This window comes from Ovis canadensis, chromosome 6 (genome assembly GCF_042477335.2).
Source record: "Ovis canadensis isolate MfBH-ARS-UI-01 breed Bighorn chromosome 6, ARS-UI_OviCan_v2, whole genome shotgun sequence".
Taxonomy (NCBI): domain Eukaryota; kingdom Metazoa; phylum Chordata; class Mammalia; order Artiodactyla; family Bovidae; genus Ovis; species Ovis canadensis.
In genome coordinates, this window is record NC_091250.1 from 21048004 (window position 1) to 21068604 (window position 20601).

Here is a 20601-nt window from a genome sequence, read left to right on the forward strand (position 1 = left end):
GCGCCCATTCTTCTGCAAGGTTGTTCAGAGTAGTTACCTCTTAAACAGCTGGGGCAAGGAATTTGGAGATTGGCCAGAGGCTGGGACCGGGTGGGAGCCAGTCCGTAATCAACCCAATGTCAATTTTTTTTCTTTGGGTGAGAGAGCTCTTGGTTTTGCATAGAATGGTGGGGAGGACCTGGAGGGGAGTTTTAACTCCAGGCTATTTTGAGCCCTGTAACTTTCCTCAGACTCTGTGTGTAAGAAGCCCTGAGAGTCCAACTTGACTCTTGAGTCTCCTCCCTTGAAGTCCACACTAGTCTCAAGTCTCCTTCAGCTGAGTCTGCTCGCCCTATGACTCAAAATGTCTCACACGGATTTGATATGTAACTCAAGTGTTTAAGCATAAAGTAGGCATCCTCTGGCAAAGATGAATCCTTTGATCCTGCCAGAATGTGTCAAAAGAGAGTCACAGAATTTGGACTGTGTATTGAACTGTAGTAGTGTATTGAAGTGTAAGCATTAACTCTTGTTCACTGTCCACTCTCTCTCCAAGCACTACACTAGATGCAGGGAATTGTATGCTACATATGGAGAAATTTATCATACCAGTTATGTGCTAGCTACTACCCCAGACCTTGGGCTTTCACAGAAAATTTAGGCGGTAGCCGTGACTATCACCACCCTCACTTCATAAAAGAAAAACAAAAGAGCCTCACCCAAGAATGTGCTATGCCCAAAGTCACACAGTGGATGAGGAGCATAACAGATTCCACAATCCTTGAAACACCTGGCTCCAATATCTGTTATCTCTCTACCTTTGCAGACAGCAGAGGACCTGAAAATACAGGAAAAGGAACTAGAAAGGCTGATGAGAAAGGAATGAGATCAGAGGAGGAGAAGCCTGGTTAAGCCTGAGTTTGAGGGAAGGGAATACAGGAAATAGGAATGAATGGGGTGGACAGTCGCTGGAAGGGGAATAAACTAATGGCGCATCAATACGGCAAAAAGATTTCCACACTCAGGGAAGAGCATCTATAATAGGGAATAATGAGAAAGCAGCCGTGAAGGAGGAGAGGGTGACGCCTCAAAGCAGAGACAGTTAATACAGTAAATTCACTGAAACAGAAAATCTGACTACACAAGTGTTTAAAATGTTTCAGTGTATGACTCAAATCGATTGTTGGGTAGGAAATATATTTACAGACACTGAAGTAAAAATTTCAAATTGACTTGGGTGCTGTTCTAGAACTATACCCTCATATACCACAGCTCTGTCAAAACAGGAGCAAGCTTGTGCTCTGGGCTTCTAGATAGGAAATGTCCCACAGTTTTCTTCTCTTTCCTTCCCTATAGGAGATGCTTTCCTTTATCAATCAAAAAGGGCCGTTCACAGAAGGCATCTTCCGAAAATCAGCCAGCATAAAATCATGCAGAGCCCTAAAGAAGAAACTAAACGCTGGACACAAAGTTAACTTTGATGATGAATCCGTTCTCGTAGTATCGTCTGTCTTAAAGGTAAGGAAAGTTTGAGCATCGTCCACACACAGAGTCAGTGTAAAGCTGTATGACTGGACCTTCACTATGAATGCCCAAGAAGCATAATAGGCATAAGAGAGGAAGGATCTGAAACGTGGAAAACACTTCACAAAGTCAAAAGTGAAGGAAGGTACCTCAAATGTTATGAGCCCCATACATTAGATATTTTCCTTTTTCATTGCACATCTTGCCTCCTGAACACTCCATGAAGAAGAAGAATAAATTTCAAAATACCCACTTACACATTGAGCGTTTACCAAAACAAGCTTCCTGCTTTGGATGACTGCCTCATCACCTTCCTAATGAAGGCAACATTTCCAAAATAAAATTCATATTAAGCTTTTGGAAACAGTTAACAGAAGTAGCTTCCCAGGTGGCTCAGACAGTAAAGAATCTGCCTGCAATGCAAGAAACCTGGGTTCGATCCCTGGGTTGGAAGGATCCCCTGGAACAGGGACTGACATACGACTCCAGTCGTATGGACGGAGGAGTCTGGCAGGTTATAGTTTATGAGGGGGCCCAGAACTGGACTCGGCTATGGCAAGTGAGCATGGATGCAAGACAGATGTTTACTCACTATGGTAAACTCGTGTGTGTCTTTGTGCGTGTGCGTGCGTGTTATTCACCTAGTCGCATCCGACTCTCTGTGATCCCATTGACTGTAGCCCAGCAGACTCCTCTGTCCATGCAACCCTCCAGGCAAGAATCCTAGAGTGGGTTGCCATGCTCGACTCCAGGCGATCTTCCTGCCAGGGATCGAACCTGCCTCTCTTGCATCTCCTGCATTGGCAGGCAGGTTCTTTACCACTAGCCCCACCTGGGAAGTCCATTTGTCTTACAATGAATCAAAAAATGCTTAGTGAGGCCCCCAACATCTCTGATCACTTCATCATCCTTCCTTCCCCTGTCTCTCAATACCTTTTACTTTAAAATTAATGTACGGATGACTCCACCATTTGTTCGTCCTTTTTCCTCCTTTTTTCTCCCTTCCCATCTTTAACAACCTTTGTTAATATCTGTACGTTTAACCCATCACCCAAGGTTACAGTTACACGGTAACCAGTTTACTACATGCCTCATCTTAAAAGCTTATTTTCAAAGTGAGCCCAACAGTCAAAATCAGTTGGGAATTTGGAAAAATTCGATAGATTTATACAAAAATTGACTGAGTTTGAAATGATACACCTAAATTACAAGCGTGTAGTTAAATTTCTACCAGGGCAATAATAGAACAGAAAAAAAAATACCTCTTGGAACTTTAGCAGCTATGAACAAAAATATATTGATGTAGTAATAACTATAGACAGGTTATTAAAATTATCTTAGAAACTAAATAACGTGGTATTTCCTTGTCCCCTGTTAATGTTCGATTGTATGATAATAGCAACAGTGCAGATATGACTTAGAGGTGAGCCCTAGAACACTTGCACCATCATAATACACACTAGGGATGCAAATAGCAAGTAGAGTGCTACCCTCTATAAGGTGCACACTTGGAACTGACTTGATTTGTGAGCAGGTGTTACTAGGCTCTTGCCTGTTTCCATGCTATAAGCATACAGGTCTTAGACAATCCCAGAGTGTTCTCTTCCTAACGTTGATTGATCTTGGTGGGGAATCAAACTTTGCACCTTCGGCCTTGAGAATACCATATGTCCAAGCAACCACAGAGATGGTCTAAATCATAAGTGAATACATCGTCAGAACCACATTGAGTTTTCCATTAAACTGTCTATAAACAGAGGGCCAATAGCAAATAGCCATGGCATATTCTGTATGAGTCATGTCCTGGCTTAACCACAAAGGGCCTGCTGCACACCCCCAGACTCCCAGAAGCCAAAGCCAGATGAGATGGTTGAATGGCATCACCAACTCGATGGACATGAATCTGAACAAGACCCAGGTGTTGGTGATGGACAGGAAAGCCTGGTGTGCAGTGCATGGGGTCGCAAAGAGTAGGACAGGACTGAATGGCTGAACTGAAATGGAGTGCTTCCTCCCTCCCAATACACTGTGGACACTCCATAAGAAGCATAGAGAAAACCTAATGACCATGATTGGGTACTGAATACCAATCACTAGAAAAAGTATGAGAGGACTGAGACTCTGTACGTTATCTTCATACTCTATCCTCAGTACTCAAAAGAGTGCCAGACACAAACAGCAGCTCAGTAAGTACTGAAACAAGTGAACACTGACAGGATTATAATCATGACAGTTGCCGCAGAAACACTGCCTGAAGCAGATACTCTTCAGAGAAGTCAGGCTGTATATTAAGACCAGTGGAAGCAAGTTGTGCCTTTGAAACTGGCAAGGCAATGCAATCATTTCCCCTCAGGCTTGCACAACAGTTTACAACTTCATCCATTTTCATAGGCCCCATTCTATCATATTAAGACTTGGTCACCAGGATAAACTTTCCAGGCCTCCACTTAGGAAGCTTACATTTGCAGATTCTATCCCAAAGGTGTGAAGTTGCCATGTATGTAAATTTTCAGCTTCCTCTTTGGGGAGGATATATTCCATTCAAAGAGTTGCAAGGGTAACGTGTAGTTTACCCATTGGGGCTTTTGGTTTATTTCTAACACCTGCTGCTTAAAACTCTTTACAACTGAACTTTAATTTTTTTTTTTTTTTAAAGAAAATGATCGAAGCGATTTCGATACTAGCTTTTTCCCAAAGAGCACACATACCTCCGGTTTCTCTTAATATGTGTATAAGAGCATGTAGGGGTGTAGTCTTGTTTTATTTCAGAACTTCTCTTTCTTGAATTCAGAGCAAGCACTGTGTCTGAAGTAAACAAACAAAATGGGTATGTGCATTTCTTTTCAGGAAACGAATAGGATTTCGGGTGAGTTATCACCAGACCTTGCCAGTTTGTACTAATGTGTTAACATGTACACAAAGAGTAAGCTCCAGGTGATAGAAGGAGCTTTAGCCTCATTCTCACCACAGCCTAGACTCTACTTTTAGGCTTCCAATTTTAGCTGGGGAAAATCCAACCAGTACTTCTGAGTGTGCAAGGCTGTGGAGAATCACAGCCAAGCTCTGTGTGAATCAGTCTGCGTGGCTGTGAAGGAATTGCGGACTGAACTGAATTTTTCAACTAAATATTTTCTTTGCAATTTCTCCATGGAATTTATCATAAGAATAACAAATATTTTTTTGATCTACATAAGGATTTTCTTCAAAATATCCAAGGAAGCATCTTTTCAGCCCGTCTCTACGATAAATGGCTTGATGTTATTGATCAAGGGAATGAGGAGGAGAAAATAACTGCGACCCAGAGGTAATGATGCAATAATTACTCAACTCTGAGAAAATACAACCAACATACTCTTAGGAAAATATCAGCTTATAGTTTACAGCTGTGTCCTCTGAAATAATGAGCAGTATCAAGTGCTTTCACTTGAGGATACCCCTGGAAGCCAGTTTGAAAAGAGATGCATGCCTTATTGGCGACACTGTGTTTTTCTCCTAATCTTATTAACATGGAATGCTTGACCATTTTACACCTTCTGAATACATGAAACTGTTGGAGATGAAATCCACTGGCGTAGAAAGAGATGATAAAGAACCAATCCGCCAGGGGTATGATCTTAAATACAAACACATAACTAACCAGAGTAGGGCTTATCTGGTTCAGGAATTAAAATCAGTGAAACATTTTTGTGTGCATCCATGCCTGGCACTGTGAGAATGGACTGTGTACATGGTAGGAAAAGAAGTACTGTGTTCTCTGTATTTCCACTTACTAAGCAAAATGACTCGCTTTATTCATAAGTGCTTTTTCTGTCATTAGGCTTGTAGACCAGCTACCAAGAGCCAATGTAGTGTTGTTGCGATACCTTTTTGGAGTGTTACACAGCATTGAGCAACATTCCTCATCCAATCAGATGACATCTTATAATTTATCCATGTGTCTCGCCCCAAGCATCCTCTGTCTGCTTAATTCTGGAAGCTCAGCATTTGAAAAAGTCACCAAAAAGGTAACAAGATCTCTCATTTTATGCCTTGTGGGGCAGAGTCCCCATTTTGAACCTGAAGTCTATGGTATTAACGCTAGTGAACCCGTGTTTTAAAGTGCACATTTTAATTACACCGCCTTGGAGTGGCAGAGTCCTACTCTGGTTGGGCATGGGAAGGTGTATTTTAACTGAGAACAGCTGAGTCACTTCTCCCTTGCCATCCAAGGGATTAAACAACAGAGAGGTAAGAGTAGGACGATATGATAGAAAAGAACCTGGCTTTGGAACCGGAGAGCCAAGGTTCAACTCTCAGCCTCATCACTGAGGGTGTAAGAGCCTCCAAACTGTGAGTTCACCATTACACAACGATGACAGACCCAATACATCTGGTCCCTGTCGGCACATCTTAGGCGGCCTGGGCCATACAACCACCCGAGGCTCCACACACGCTGGCCGCACTCTGCCAGTTGTGGCTGATTCAGGAAAATACTTGGCTTCTATTGTGTCTCTGCTAGAGGATGAGGAAGCTAGTAAAATATTTCAGAACATCCTAACAGAGCCATAACATGCCTAATAAGATCACAGCTCTTCTCCAAGCTCCCCTAGACAGCAAGTGTGAGGCAAGGCAACGTAGACAGACAGACAGACATGTTTTCTCTTCAGATGCTTTCTTCCTTCACAACCCTCCTCCCCCCCCCCCCGGCCCACACAGAAACCTTTGCTACCTAACTTTCAGATATTTCTTCACTGAAGTGAATTTCACAATTTGTGTTGTATTTGATACTTTATAAGTTTTAATAAGATGCTATATATAAATTCTATGTCATTAAAACTAGAAAGATTTTAACAAAACTAAATAAAACGTAGTAAGAGACTATACATTTTTGTCCCAAACATCCGATGTGAGCTACTTACAAACCATCCTAGTTTTAAGCATGTAAGCATGATTAGAAAATTTTAGCTATTAAACCAGCCCACATATTATAACTTTAGCCCACTGACTAAAAGAATTTTAAAATTTGTGCCCAAGGTACTCTTGAAAGTATCAGTTATTTCTTAGAAAAAACTGATATATATAGACTATATATACATATACACACATACATATATATATATTTAATCAAGTCTGAATTTTTCTCAGACCTCTTTTACATTTAGTATTAGAGCCCAGATTCACGTATGAAACGTGATTTACTATTACGCCATATGTACAGTAATACGCTATTTTTTTGCCCAATTGTGTTACAGGTTTCTTTGATACAATTCCTCATTGAAAACTGTCTCAAGATATTTGGAGAAGATATCACTTCTCTCTTTGGAGAGAACTCAGTGAGTTGTGATAACAGTGATATCACTGATAACAGTGAGATTTCAGGTAGGTGAATAATGTAACTGGCTTTCATGCAAAAGACAGCAAGGCTGCCAGGGCTCCATGGGAGATCCTAGAGCCCAAATCACATTGTAAGGGCAGTCATTTCCATCAGCTCCAAGACATGGGAAGTTTCCCACTTGTGAGATCAAAGAAAGGATAAGGCTGTTCTGATTTCAAGAAGCAACTAGTACAGCTTTAGGAGACATCACGGTTCAGTTGAGTTCAGTTGCTCAGTCGTGTCTGACTCTTGTGACCCCAGGACTACAGTGACCCCGAGTCCTTGGGGTCGAGGACTGCAGCGTGCCAGGCCTCCCTGTGCATCACCAACTCCCGGAGCTTACTCAAACTCATGTCCATCGAATCAGTGATGCCATCCAACCATCTCATCCTCTCTCGTCCCCTTCTCCTCCTGCCTTCAATCTTTCCCAGCATCAGAGTCTTTTCCATAGAGTCAGTTCTTCACATCACGTGGCCAAAACCGTGGAGTTTCAGCTTCAGCTACAGTGAGATTGTGTTTGGGGTGGCCTTTCTGTATTCTGGCAGCTTGTGATTCCTCTTTATTGTGGAGGTTCCTCACTGTGGCTGGGGTTTTGCAGGTGGCTTCTCAAGGTTTCCTGGTTAGGGAAGCTTGCGTCCATGTTCTGGTGGGTGGGGCTGGATTTCTCTCTGGAGTGGAATGAAGTGTCCAGTAGTGAGTTTTGAGATGATTGTGGGTTTGGTGTGACTTAGGGCAGCCTGTATATTGATGCTCAGGGCTATGTTCCTGTATTGCTAGAGAATTTGTGTGGTATGCCTTGCTCTGGAACTTGTTGGCTCTTGGGTGGTGCTTGGTTTCAGTGTAGGTATGGAGGCTTTTGGATGAGCTCTTATCCATTAATGTTCCCTGGAGTCAGGAGTTCTCTGGTGTTCTCAGGATTTGGACTTAAGCCTCCTGCCTCCTGTTTTCAGTCTTATTCTTACAGTAGCCTCGAGACTTCTCTATCTGTACAGCACCGATGATAAAACATCTAGGTTAATGATGATAAGCTTCTCCACAGTGAGGGACACCCAGAGAGGTTCACACAGTGAGACGGAGAAGAGAAGAGGGAGGAGGGAGATAGAGTTGACCAGGAGAAGAAGAGGGGGAATCAAAGAGGGGAGAGAGCAAGCTAGCCAGTAATCAGATTCCTATGTGCTCTCCACAGTCTGGACCCCTCAGAGATGTTCATGGAGTTACACAGAGAAGAGAAGAAGGAGGAAGGAGACAGAGGTGACCGGGAGGAGAATAGAGGGATTCAAAAGGAGAGAGACAGATCCAGCCAGTAATCAGCTCCCTAAGTGTTCTCCACAGCCCGGGACACACAAAGAGATTCACAGAGTTGGGTAGGGAAGAGAAGGGTGAGGTGGAGATAGAGGTGACCTGGTGGAGAAAAAGGAGAGTGAAAAGGGGGAGAGAGCCATCAAGCCAGTAATCACACTCCCAACTAAAAATGGGTAGAGAAGATTGGGTTCCTAAAGGTACAAAATTGATAACAAATACCAAAAAGCACAAATTAAAAGTCTAGAGTAAAGGTGACACTCCCCAAACTACAATATTTTTTAAAAAGTCACAATAAATGTTAAATTATATATATGAAGTTTGCTTTACGAATAGGGTCTTTTTTCTTTTCTTTGCAAGGTAATAGTAGGTTATAAAAATGAAATTAAAGGAGTAATAGAGGACTTAAAAATTTAAAGAAAATTTTTAAATGATAATATTAAAAATATATCTAGGAATTTTTCTGGAGCTGTTGTGGGCAGTGTGGGGTTAGTTCAGTTTCAGATAGCTCCTTGATCCAGCTTATACTTCTCAAGATCTATAGGCCCCTTCCAATGTAGTCAGCGCTAACTACAAGGTTTGAATCTGTTGCACCTGTCATTTGCAGAGCGGTTCCCTCTGTTTATTTTAGCTTCTTCTGTTTGCTGGTCTCTTCAGTGTCTAATTTCCGCCCTGACATAGGGGATCGAAAGTGGTCACTCATTTAGGCTAACTGATTCAGTCGTGCTGTGGGCAGGTTGGAACACTGCAAACCAATATCACTGGCGTATGCTCACCAGGTCCCGGCCGCACTGGGTTTGCCCCCGCTCACGGTGTGTGTGCTTTCCCAGTCTACACTGCTCAGGCTCCAGGTTGCTCTGCCTGGAACTGTCTGAGGTGGGCCCTGGATTGCGTGCACCTCCCAGGTCTAAGCCACTCTGGTTCAGGTTGGTTCTCAGGTAGTCCACAAAGGCTCAGACTCGGTTGGACCTGCCTCTTGTGCCCTTCCCCAGTCCGAGCAGCTCAGGCGACCAGGTGCTTGGAAAGCATAGTCACCCTCAGGTGTGGTGCGTCTTTTCACCTCCTCCATCCCAGCCGCTCAGTTTCCTCGGTGGCATCAGGTGTGCCCGGCTCAGGTATGCCTTGTGTCTCTTCTGGGGAGCTGATCCCTGGCTGCGACCCTCCCTGAGAATGTCAACCACCCAGAATCCCAAGAAGCCTTGGTAGGCAAATGGGAGCCTGCTTGCGGTTTTGTAGAGGATGCCCCTCTGGGGCTGAGATTGCCCTTTTCTGGCTCTGGCTGCCCCCACCTGCCTCCCTGTCTCCAGCCAGTGCATAGCCAGCTAGCTCTCCTGTGCTCAGTCCTTTGTTCTGTGAGTGGGCCAGGAAGTGCCTTAGGTTAGGGCTTTTCCCAGGATAGTTCTCTCTCTCTCTTTTTACTTTCTGTCTGGCTATCCCACAGTTTGGGTCAGACTGCCCTCAGGGCATTCAGTCCAGGTGCCTACAATGCAGCCCATACCTCCCTGTTCAGCCCCCTGCTTGCTGGTGGCAAATGTGAGTGTCTGGACTACTTCTGTGCCGGGGGCCAGCGTGAGGAATTCCGCCCATGGCAAAGGTCATGAGGAAGAAGGCTTGGCATACGCAAAGGCGTGATCAAGCCTCAGGAAACCCCCTGTTCCCGAGCATCTAGCCCCAAAACCAGAGTCTGTTTTATGCTCTCACCTACACCTCTGACTTTACGGGGGGCTCTCCCCCATAACAGTTTTTCTCTGAGAAGGAGTAAACGTGCAGCTCCAAGGCAATGAAAATTCTTGGGCATGACAAGAGTGTTTCAGCTTACGGACTCCTCTGAAGGTTATCTAGCCCACTTGTATAGGTTTGTCCGGCCACATGTGATTGCTTACAGCCTCCCAACCTGAGAGGCACGAGATGTTTTAGACTTACTAAAGGCAAATTCTTTTGGGGAGTTAGAAATTATTAGTATAGTTGGTTAGGAATTATATTGGTGAAGGGTCTCTTCATTTGTTGTGTCAATAATTGCTGCTAATTCCCTGCTCTGGGTGGGACAAGGATGTCTCAGGTCAAACCTCTCTGCTGACAGACTAGCTTGTGTGACAGGATTATCCTTACTGCCACCACTAGGCACATGATTGTTTACTACCTCTCAACCATAAACAGCACAGAGAGTTTTGGAGTATTTTGAGAGTCTTAATTAGCGTAGGACTTTTTCTTCTTGTTGAGTAAATGATCGCCGCCAGGCCTCTATATCCTTAGGTACCTGGGAATATATTAATCAATGTATTTGGAATATAGCAAAGGAAATATGGTAGTTTTTGATGTTAGCAATACTAGACTTTTTCAGTTAATGGATTTTCTCTTTTGTAATAGATCACTGTACTTTGTTATATATCACTGTGTCCTTGCTGTGTAAGAATGTAACTTTATCATATCTTAAGACTAAATAGATCTTAAGGGGAGCATTGGTGAAAGGATTTTCATTTGTTGGGTTGATGTTTGCTGCTAAATCTCCATGTTCCCTACCCTTATAATGAATATAACTAGCATATAGGAAGAAATAAGTATTAACCTTTAAGCATATAGGAGAAATAAGTATTAACCTCTAAGACTAATCATGTTAACCTTGGGTTGAATAAATTCCTTTCTTGATTGTAACTCACTACACCCTCACCCTATAGGAATGTAACTTTATTTGGAGGGTGGTGCCTGGTTTAAGAAAAAACACCCTTGGAAGAAATAAGTTTTTTTGGTTATCAGAAAGAAAGGATCATAAAATGTCAGCAGGTCTCACTCATGGCCAGAAGATGATGTAATATCCCTAAGACCTTTTTTTAAATACATTTATGTGAAGCACCTGATTTTGACAAAGGTCAGGACTGCTGACCCCCACGTGACTCTGTATTCATCCCTATGTGTAACAAAAGGTATATAAGCAAACCCCAAAATAAAGAAATCGGATCAGTTTCCGGAAAGACTGATTCCCCCATGTCGCTTCTTTCTTGCTCCCGTTTTTCTGGCTGAATTCCCATCTGGAGCATGGATGCTATTCCACGTAATCCAAGTTATTCAGCCTCTTTTTCTCCACTGATCTTCCTACTACACTATCCATTTCTAATCTCTCTATATCTGTGATTACATATGTATTTTTCCAAAGACGCCGACTCCGTCCCCACCTTCGAATCACCCTGGATCCACCGGGGCTGGACCCCAGCACTTCTCTGCTGGAAGTTGCTGTTAGGCACCTAAGTGGTGGGTTTTATTTATTTATTTACGGTTCCTCCCCATTATGTTGCCCTCTGAGATTCCAAAACTCCCCACTGATCTGCCAGTGAGAGTGTTTCCTGGTGTTTGGAAACTTCTCCTCTTTTAAGACTCCCTTCCCAGATCAGATCTCTGTCCCTACGTCTTTTGTCTCTCTTTTTATCTTTTATAATTTTTCTTACCTCCTTTCGAAGACAGTGGGCTGCCTTTCTGGGTGCCCGATGTCCTCTGCCAGCATTCAAAAGTTGTTTTGTGGAATTTTCTTCGGCTCAAATGTTCATTCCATAAAGTTGTGGGGAGAAAGAGATCTTTCCATCCTATTCCCTCCGCCGTCTTAGGACCGCCCCTGAGACTTGAACTCTGGATTCTACCTCCACAGCAAGTTCACTTTCCATTCTGCTTCAGACCCAGGTTGCAAATGGAACTGGACTGAATGTTTACATGTCTGTATGTTTATTTTAAAATCTTTCCTCTCACAATGATCCCTGCTACCACTCCAATATTGTCCCATGGACATTTCTTTATCTGAATAAAATGTCCTACTAATTTAGGAAGTATTCGGGCCAGAATAGAATTTCTACTGAAATTATTTGTCTTCTTATAGTTGTTATTCTACACCCACAACATTTCAAAATTTCACTTCTTAATGTTCAAACCCTAATTTGAGCATGAGGAAACACTAACCTAAATCTTGCCAGGACTGTTTAAGAAAGATGAGGTTATAAAGTTAACCTGTTTAACAGTCCCTGAAAACCCACTCCAGTATTATTATCTGGGACATCCACGGACAGGAGCCTGACAGGCTATAGTCCATGGGGTCGCAAGAGTTGGACACGACTGAAAAACTGAGCACCATACTTTTCATGGCTATACTATATATTTTTATTGGTCACAGAGCCAACAAGAACTCTAACACCAACCAATGTGCATGACGAATGGTCCATCTAGACCAGAAAATAAAAGTATAAGGCTTAATGTCTATTTTGCTTTCCGTCTCTGCTTCTAAATGAGCTGGACGTATAGCTTTGTAGCAACTGATAGAGCTTTCTTCCTAAGAGTATTCTTATTAAAGCTGAACAATGCATGAATACATTTGGAATATATGAATACCTGTGGGTAGCTTAGAAATAAAAGAATCAGGTTAAGAGTAGGGAAACCAGGGTGCATAAAGCAACTCCCCCCATATAAACATGTATTTTTGTTTAACATTTGTACATGTTAATTGGGAGAATCTCTTCCTGAATTTAAGAATGCATTTGCTTTCTTCATTATCTCCTTTTAAAATGATGGCAGTGGAATCTCAGGGCAGGAGGAGCCTAAGGCAAAATGATGGCATTCCTCTAGGAATGTGCACCTTCTGGAGGCTGCAAAATCAAATGGAGAATGGGGGTGGAGTCTGCTTGGGGGGAGGTGACTGATGTCTAGGCTGCCTTAGGCCCTTTCAAGGAGCGAAATTACCTTTATTAAGGCTGCTATGTGCCATGTCTTGTGATGAGTAGTACCTGATGTTATGTAGTCCAGTGAGGTGTAAGTAGCATCATTTCTGTTAAGTCTGAGCAAAGTGAAGCTCAAAGACTTTTAGGCAACTTATCCAATTAAGAGGCAGAATAGGAGCCTTCTAGTTCTCTCACCCAGCACCACAGTGCTTCAGTCGCTTGAAAGGACATGGTGATGTACTCACTATGTCTCAGAACAGACAAGAGGATGGGCATTTTAAAATATTTGGTTACATTCTCCTGTTGATTTTTCTACAACTTGGCTCCTCTGTTGACTTCTTTAGCTGGTTATTTAAGCAGGTTATTTAAGGAAATATTAAGCAGGTTTATTGAGCAAATACCAGGGAAACATTCTCAGCGGGCATGAGAAACTCTGAACTTCATTTTTCATTGCTGATCACTCTTTCTTTGAAAAGCCCTTCATCTGCATTCCTTTGACAGGGGCTGTTGGTAGTTAACATTAGTCTTTGGGTTAGCTGAGTAAGGTGTTACAGACAAAGGGCCAGCTGTAATCCTACCAAGTAGTCTGCATTTAATGACTACTTCCCAAGACCCTGAGGGCAGGAAGTCATCCTTGGAGCTGACTGAGGTGTGTGGCCTCCCAGAAGAGAGGTCCAGAGGCTGACTGAAAAGCAAAATCAGGCAGGATGTCTCATGAAAGGCGATTCTTTTGATGGGAGAAATTTGGGCATGACTGGTGTTCAGAAAGCCAAACAGGTCATTGAACCGAGGAAGGAAACTTACTACAAAAGTAAATGATAACCAAATGCTGCTTGATATGAATATTAAATATTTTGCTTTTAAAATGAGATCTGATACCCGAATCCACTGATAATACTTACCATTAGGAAACCTGTATAACTACAGCTTAAGTGCCTCATGACACAGGGCAAAGGGAATAGATAGCACTGTCTGGGGAGTACTGTCACAGGGAGAATCACCCCTGAGTCTGATCACGCCTCTAGGTTTGCAGACTATGGGGAAGAAGAACATGTTAACACCACAAGGATGCAATTAGCCTGTTTCAGAGTGTGGGGAATTCTATATAACAAATGGTTCAGTTTCTCTCTTTCAGCCTCTGCCATGAACATGCTGCTGAATGTAACTGGTGGAAATAGGCTAAGTAAGCTAAACTACTACTACTGAAAATCTCTCTTCTACATTTGATTCAGACAAGAAGACAGTTAGTAAGAGTTCTGTCAAAAACTGGGCCTTCTGGTGTCGCTCCAGGACTCGCGAGGACAACCAACACCCACCTCTACCACCCAGAAAGCAAAAACAGCTCTTTGGAGTTGCTCTTGAGGAAGTATGTGATAATGACACCCTGCCCACCCCAATTCTGGTAGGTCTTCTTTTGGTTTCGGTAACCTTCCTGAGGAGGGGAGTTCGCAGAGATCAAGTGTTCTCTTCCCAATCTACTCCACATGAAGAAGTCTGGCTTTGTCCGATAAGTTTCACAATGTTATTTCAAAGAAAAAGATCTGATTTAGGTACTGCAGAGTCAGAAGGCAAATACAAGATGAAAAGTTACTCTCATCCATTCCACTGATTTCAACAAAGACCCATCTATACCAGCTCAGACCAGTTAACGTGGATCTTTGAAGTAAGGCAGTTAGAGAAGGCGAGGTTGAGAAAAAGAATGAGACCTGGCACTTTACAGATCACCTTTAATGAGGTGAGACGGGGCAGCAGTCAGATTAGGGAGCTGCTGCCTTACCCAAGAAGAGGAAGTCTATATAGGCATGGATGTGGAAAGCTACTGTCTTAAGGGCGCCGATTCTTCTGCAAGGTTGTTCAGAGTAGCTATCTCTTAAGCAGCTGGGGCAAGGAATTTTGGAGATCGGCCAGAGGCTGGGACCGGGTGGGAGCCGGGCGTAATCAACCCAATGTCCATTTTTTTCTTTGGGTGAGAGAGCTCTTGGTTTTGCATAGAATGGTGGGGAGGACCTGGAGGGGAGTTTAACTCCAGGCTATGTTGAGCCCTGTAACTTTCCTCAGACTCTGTGTGTAAGAAGCTCTGAGAGTCCACCTCATCCTCACATTGTCTCCCGGTCTCCTCCCTTGAAGTCCACACTAGTCTCAAGTCTCCTTCAGCTGAGTCTGCTCGCCCTATGACTCAAAATGTCTCACACGGATTCGATATGTAACTCAAGTGTTTAAGCATACAGTAGGCATCCTCTGGCAAAGATGAATCCTTTGATCCTGCCAGAATGTGTCAAAAGAGAGTCACAGAGTTTGGACTGTGCTATATCCAGCTAGTGTATTGAAGTGTAAGCATTAACTCTTGTTCACTGTCCACTCTCTCTCCAAGCACTACACTAGATGCAGGGAACTGTATGCTATATATGGAGAAATTTATCATACCAGTTATGTGCTAGCTACTACCCCAGACCTTGGGCTTTCACAGAAAATTTAGGCGGTAGCCGTGACTATCACCACCCTCACTTCATAAAAGAAAAACAAAAGAGCCTCACCCAAGAATGTGCTATGCCCGAAGTCACACAGTGGATGAGGAGCATAACAGATTCCACAATCCTTGAAACACCTGGTTCCAATATCTGTTATCTCTCTACCTTTGCAGACAGCAGAGGACATGAAAATACAGGAAAAGGAACTAGAAAGGCTGATGAGAAAGGAATGAGATCAGAGGAGGAGAAGCCTGGTTAAGCCTGAGTTTGAGGGGAGGGAATACAGGAAACAGGAATGAATGGGGTGGACAGTCCCTGGAAGGCGAATAAACAAATGGCGCATGAATATGGCAAAAAGATTTCCACACTCAGGGAAGAGCATCTATAATAGGGAATAATGAGAATGCAGCGGTGAAGGAGGAGAGGGTGACTCCTCAAAGGCCTCAAAGCAGAGACAGTTAATACAGTAAATTCACTGAAACAGAAAATCTGACTACACAAGTGTTTAAAATGTTTCAGTGTATGACTCAAATCGATTGTTGGGTAGGAAATATATTTACAGACACTGAAGTAAAAATTTCAAATTGACTTGGGTGCTGTTCTAGAACTGTACCCTCATATACCACAGCTCTGTCAAAACAGGAGCAAGCTTGTGCTCTGGGCTTCTAGATAGGAAATGTCCCACAGTTTTCTTCTCTTTCCTTCCCTATAGGAGATGCTTTCCTTTATCAATCAAAAAGGGCCGTTCACAGAAGGCATCTTCCGAAAATCAGCCAGCATAAAATCATGCAGAGCCCTAAAGAAGAAACTAAACGCTGGACACAAAGTTAACTTTGATGATGAATCCGTTCTCGTAGTATCGTCTGTCTTAAAGGTAAGGAAAGTTTGAGCATCGTCCACACACAGAGTCAGTGTAAAGCTGTATGACTGGACCTTCACTATGAATGCCCAAGAAGCATAATAGGCATAAGAGAGGAAGGATCTGAAACGTGGAAAACACTTCACAAAGTCAAAAGTGAAGGAAGGTACCTCAAATGTTATGAGCCCCATACATTAGATATTTTCCTTTTTCATTGCACATCTTGCCTCCTGAACACTCCATGAAGAAGAATAATAAATTTCAAAATACCCACTTACACATTGAGCGTTTACCAAAACAAGCTTCCTGCTTTGGATGACTGCCTCATCACCTTCCTAATGAAGGCAACATTTCCAAAATAAAATTCATATTAAGCTTTTGGAAACAGTTAACAGAAGTAGCTTCCCAGGTGGCTCAGACAGTAAAGAATCTGCCTGCAATGCAAGAAACCTGGGTTCGATCCCTGGGTTGGAAGGATCCCCTGGAACAGGGACTGACATACGACTCCAGTCGTATGGACGGAGGAGTCTGGCAGGTTATAGTTTATGAGGGGGCCCAGAACTGGACTCGGCTATGGCAAGTGTGCATGGATGCAAGACAGATGTTTACTCACTATGGTAAACTCGTGTGTGTCTTTGTGCGTGTGCGTGCGTGTTATTCACCTAGTTGCATCCGACTCTCTGTGATCCCATTGACTGTAGCCCAGCAGACTCCTCTGTCCATGCAACCCTCCAGGCAAGAATCCTAGAGTGGGTTGCCATGCTCGACTCCAGGCGATCTTCCTGCCAGGGATCGAACCTGCCTCTCTTGCATCTCCTGCATTGGCAGGCAGGTTCTTTACCACTAGCCCCACCTGGGAAGTCCATTTGTCTTACAATGAATCAAAAAATGCTTAGTGAGGCCCCCAACATCTCTGATCACTTCATCATCCTTCCTTCTCCTGTCTCTCAATACCTTTTACTTTAAAATTAATGTACGGATGACTCCACCATTTGTTCGTCCTTTTTCCTCCTTTTTTCTCCCTTCCCATCTTTAACAACCTTTGTTAATATCTGTACGTTTAACCCATCACCCAAGGTTACAGTTACACGGTAACCAGTCTTACTACATGCCTCATCTTAAAAGCTTATTTTCAAAGTGAGCCCAACAGTCAAAATCATTTGGGAATTTGGAAAAATTCGATAGATTTATACAAAAATAGACTGAGTTTGAAATGATACACCTAAATTACAAGCGTGTAGTTAAATTTCTACCAGGGCAATAATAGAACAGAAAAAAAAATACCTCTTGGAACTTTAGCAGCTATGAACAAAAATATATTGATGTAGTAATAACTATAGACAGGTTATTAAAATTATCTTAGAAACTAAATAACATGTGGTATTTCCTTGTCCCCTGTTAATGTTCGATTGTATGATAATAGCAACAGTGCAGATATGACTTAGAGGTGAGCCCTAGAACGCTTGCACCATCATAATACACACTAGGGATGCAAATAGCAAGTAGAGTGCTACCCTCTATAAGGTGCACACTTGGAACTGACTTGATTTGTGAGCAGGTGTTACTAGGCTCTTGCCTGTTTCCATGCTATACGCATACAGGTCTTAGACAATCCCAGAGTGTTCTCTTCCTAAAGTTGATTGATCTTGGTGGGGAATCAAACTTTGCACCTTCGGCCTTGAGAATACCATATGTCCAAGCAACCACAGAGATGGTCTAAATCATAAATGAATACATCGTCAGAACCACATTGAGTTTTCCATTAAACTGTCTATAAACAGAGGGCCAATAGCAAATAGCCATGGCATATTCTGTATGAGTCATGTCCTGGCTTAACCACAAAGGGCCTGCTGCACACCCCCAGACTCCCAGAAGCCAAAGCCAGATGAGATGGTTGAATGGCATCACCAACTCGATGGACATGAATCTGAACAAGACCCAGGTGTTGGTGATGGACAGGAAAGCCTGGTGTGCAGTGCATGGGGTCGCAAAGAGTAGGACAGGACTGAACGGCTGAACTGAAATGGAGTGCTTCCTCCCTCCCAATACACTGTGGACACTCCATAAGAAGCATAGAGAAAACCTAATGACCATGATTGGGTACTGAATACCAATCACTAGAAAAAGTATGAGAGGACTGAGACTCTGTACGTTATCTTCATACTCTATCCTCAGTACTCAAAAGAGTGCCAGACACAAACAGCGGCTCAATAAGTACTGAAACAAGTGAACGCTGACAGGATTATAATCATGACAGTTGCCGCAGAAACACTGCCTGAAGCAGATACTCTTCAGAGAAGTCAGGCTGTATATTAAGACCAGTGGAAGCAAGTTGTGCCTTTGAAACTGGCAAGGCAATGCAATCATTTCCCCTCAGGCTTGCACAACAGTTTACAACTTCATCCATTTTCATAGGCCCCATTCTATCATATTAAGACTTGGTCACCAGGATAAACTTTCCAGGCCTCCACTTAGGAAGCTTACATTTGCAGATTCTATCCCACAGGTGTGAAGTTGCCATGTATGTAAATTTTCAGCTTCCTCTTTGGGGAGGATATATTCCATTCAAAGAGTTGCAAGGGTAACGTGTAGTTTACCCATTGGGGCTTTTGGTTTATTTCTAACACCTGCTGCTTAAAACTCTGTACAACTGAACTTTTTTTTTTTTTTTTTTTTTAAAGAAAATGATCGAAGCGATTTCGATACTAGCTTTTTCCCAAAGAGCACACATTCCTCCGGTTTCTCTTAATATGTGTATAAGAGCATGTAGGGGTGTAGTCTTATTTCAGAACTTCTCTTTCTTGAATTCAGAGCAAGCACTGTGTCTGAAGTAAACAAACAAAATGGGTATGTGCATTTCTTTTCAGGAAACGAATAGGATTTCGGGTGAGTTATCACCAGACCTTGCCAGTTTGTACTAATGTGTTAACATGTACACAAAGAGTAAGCTCCAGGTGGTAGAAGGAGCTTTAGCCTCATTCTCACCACAGCCTAGACTCTACTTTTAGGCTTCCAATTTTAGCTGGGGAAAATCCAACCAGTACTTCTGAGTGTGCAAGGCTGTGGAGAATCACAGCCAAGCTCTGTGTGAAGCAGTCTGCGTGGCTGTGAAGGAATTGCGGACTGAATTGAATTTTTCAACTAAATATTTTCTTTGCAATTTCTCCATTGAACTTATCATAAGAATAATATATATTTTTTGATCTACATAAGGATTTTCTTCAAAATATCCAAGGAAGCATCTTTTCAGCCCGTCTCTACGATAAATGGCTTGATGTTATTGATCAAGGGAATGAGGAGGAGAAAATAACTGCGACCCAGAGGTAATGATGCTATAATTACTCAACTCTGAGAAAATGCAACCAACATACTCTTAGGAAAATATCAGCTTATAGTTTACAGCTGTGTCCTCTGAAATAATGAGCAGTATCAAGTGCTTTCACTTGAGGATACACCCCTGGAAGCCAGTTTGAAAAGAGATGCATGCCTTATTGGCGACACTGTATTTTTCTCCTAATCTTATTAACATGGAATGCTTGGCCATTTTACACCTTCTGAATACATGAAACTGTTGGAGATGAAATCCACTGGCGTAGAAAGAGATGATAAAGAACCAATCCGCCAGGGGTATGATCTTAAATACAAACACATAACTAACCAGAGTAGGGCTTATCTGGTTCAGGAATTAAAATCAGTGAAACATTTTTGTGTGCATCCATGCCTGGCACTGTGAGAATGGACTGTGTACCTGGTAGAAAAAGGAGTACTGTGTTCTCTGTATTTCCACTTACTAAGCAAAATGACTCGCTTTATTCATAAGTGCTTTTTCTGTCATTAGGCTTGTAGACCAGCTACCAAGAGCCAATGTAGTGCTGTTGCGATACCTTTTTGGAGTGTTACACAACATTGAGCAACATTCCTCATCCAATCAGATGACATCTTATAATTTATCCGTGTGTCTTGCCCCAAGCATCCTTTCTCTGCTTAATTCTGGAAGCTCAGCATTTGAAAAAGTCACCAAAAAGGTAACAAGATCTCTCATTTTATGCCTTGTGGGGCAGAGTCCCCATTTTGAACCTGATATCTGTGGTATTAACACTGGTGAACCCGTGTTTTAAAGTGCACATTTTAATTACACCGCCTTGGAGTGGCAGAGTCCTACTCTGGTTGGGCATGGGAAGGTGTCTTTTAACTGAGAACAGTTGAGTCACTTCTCCCTTGCCATCCAAGGGATTAAACAACAGAGAGGTAAGAGTAGGACGATATGATAGAAAAGAACCTGGCTTTGGAACCGGAGAGCCAAGGTTCAACTCTCAGCCTCATCACTGAGGGTGTAAGAGCCTCCAAACTGTGAGTTCATCATTACACAACGATGACAGACCCAATACATCTGGTCCCTGTCGGCACATCTTAGGCGGCCTGGGC

The 20601-nt window shown here is 42.8% G+C and overlaps 1 protein-coding gene across 2 annotated transcripts in view; it reads left to right on the forward strand.

Moving 5' to 3' along the window:
- Window positions 1-20601, forward strand: part of LOC138442261 (uncharacterized) — a 71487-nt gene that overhangs the window by 48087 nt on the left and 2799 nt on the right. For both annotated transcript variants that reach the window (XM_069593367.1, XM_069593368.1), the window contains 8 exons: window positions 1336-1497; window positions 4698-4807; window positions 5321-5507; window positions 6735-6861; window positions 14082-14251; window positions 16030-16191; window positions 19390-19499; window positions 20015-20201. In XM_069593367.1, the coding sequence (XP_069449468.1) occupies window positions 1336-1497; window positions 4698-4807; window positions 5321-5507; window positions 6735-6861; window positions 14082-14251; window positions 16030-16191; window positions 19390-19499; window positions 20015-20201 (1215 nt within the window). The remainder of the gene's footprint in view (window positions 1-1335; window positions 1498-4697; window positions 4808-5320; window positions 5508-6734; window positions 6862-14081; window positions 14252-16029; window positions 16192-19389; window positions 19500-20014; window positions 20202-20601) is intronic.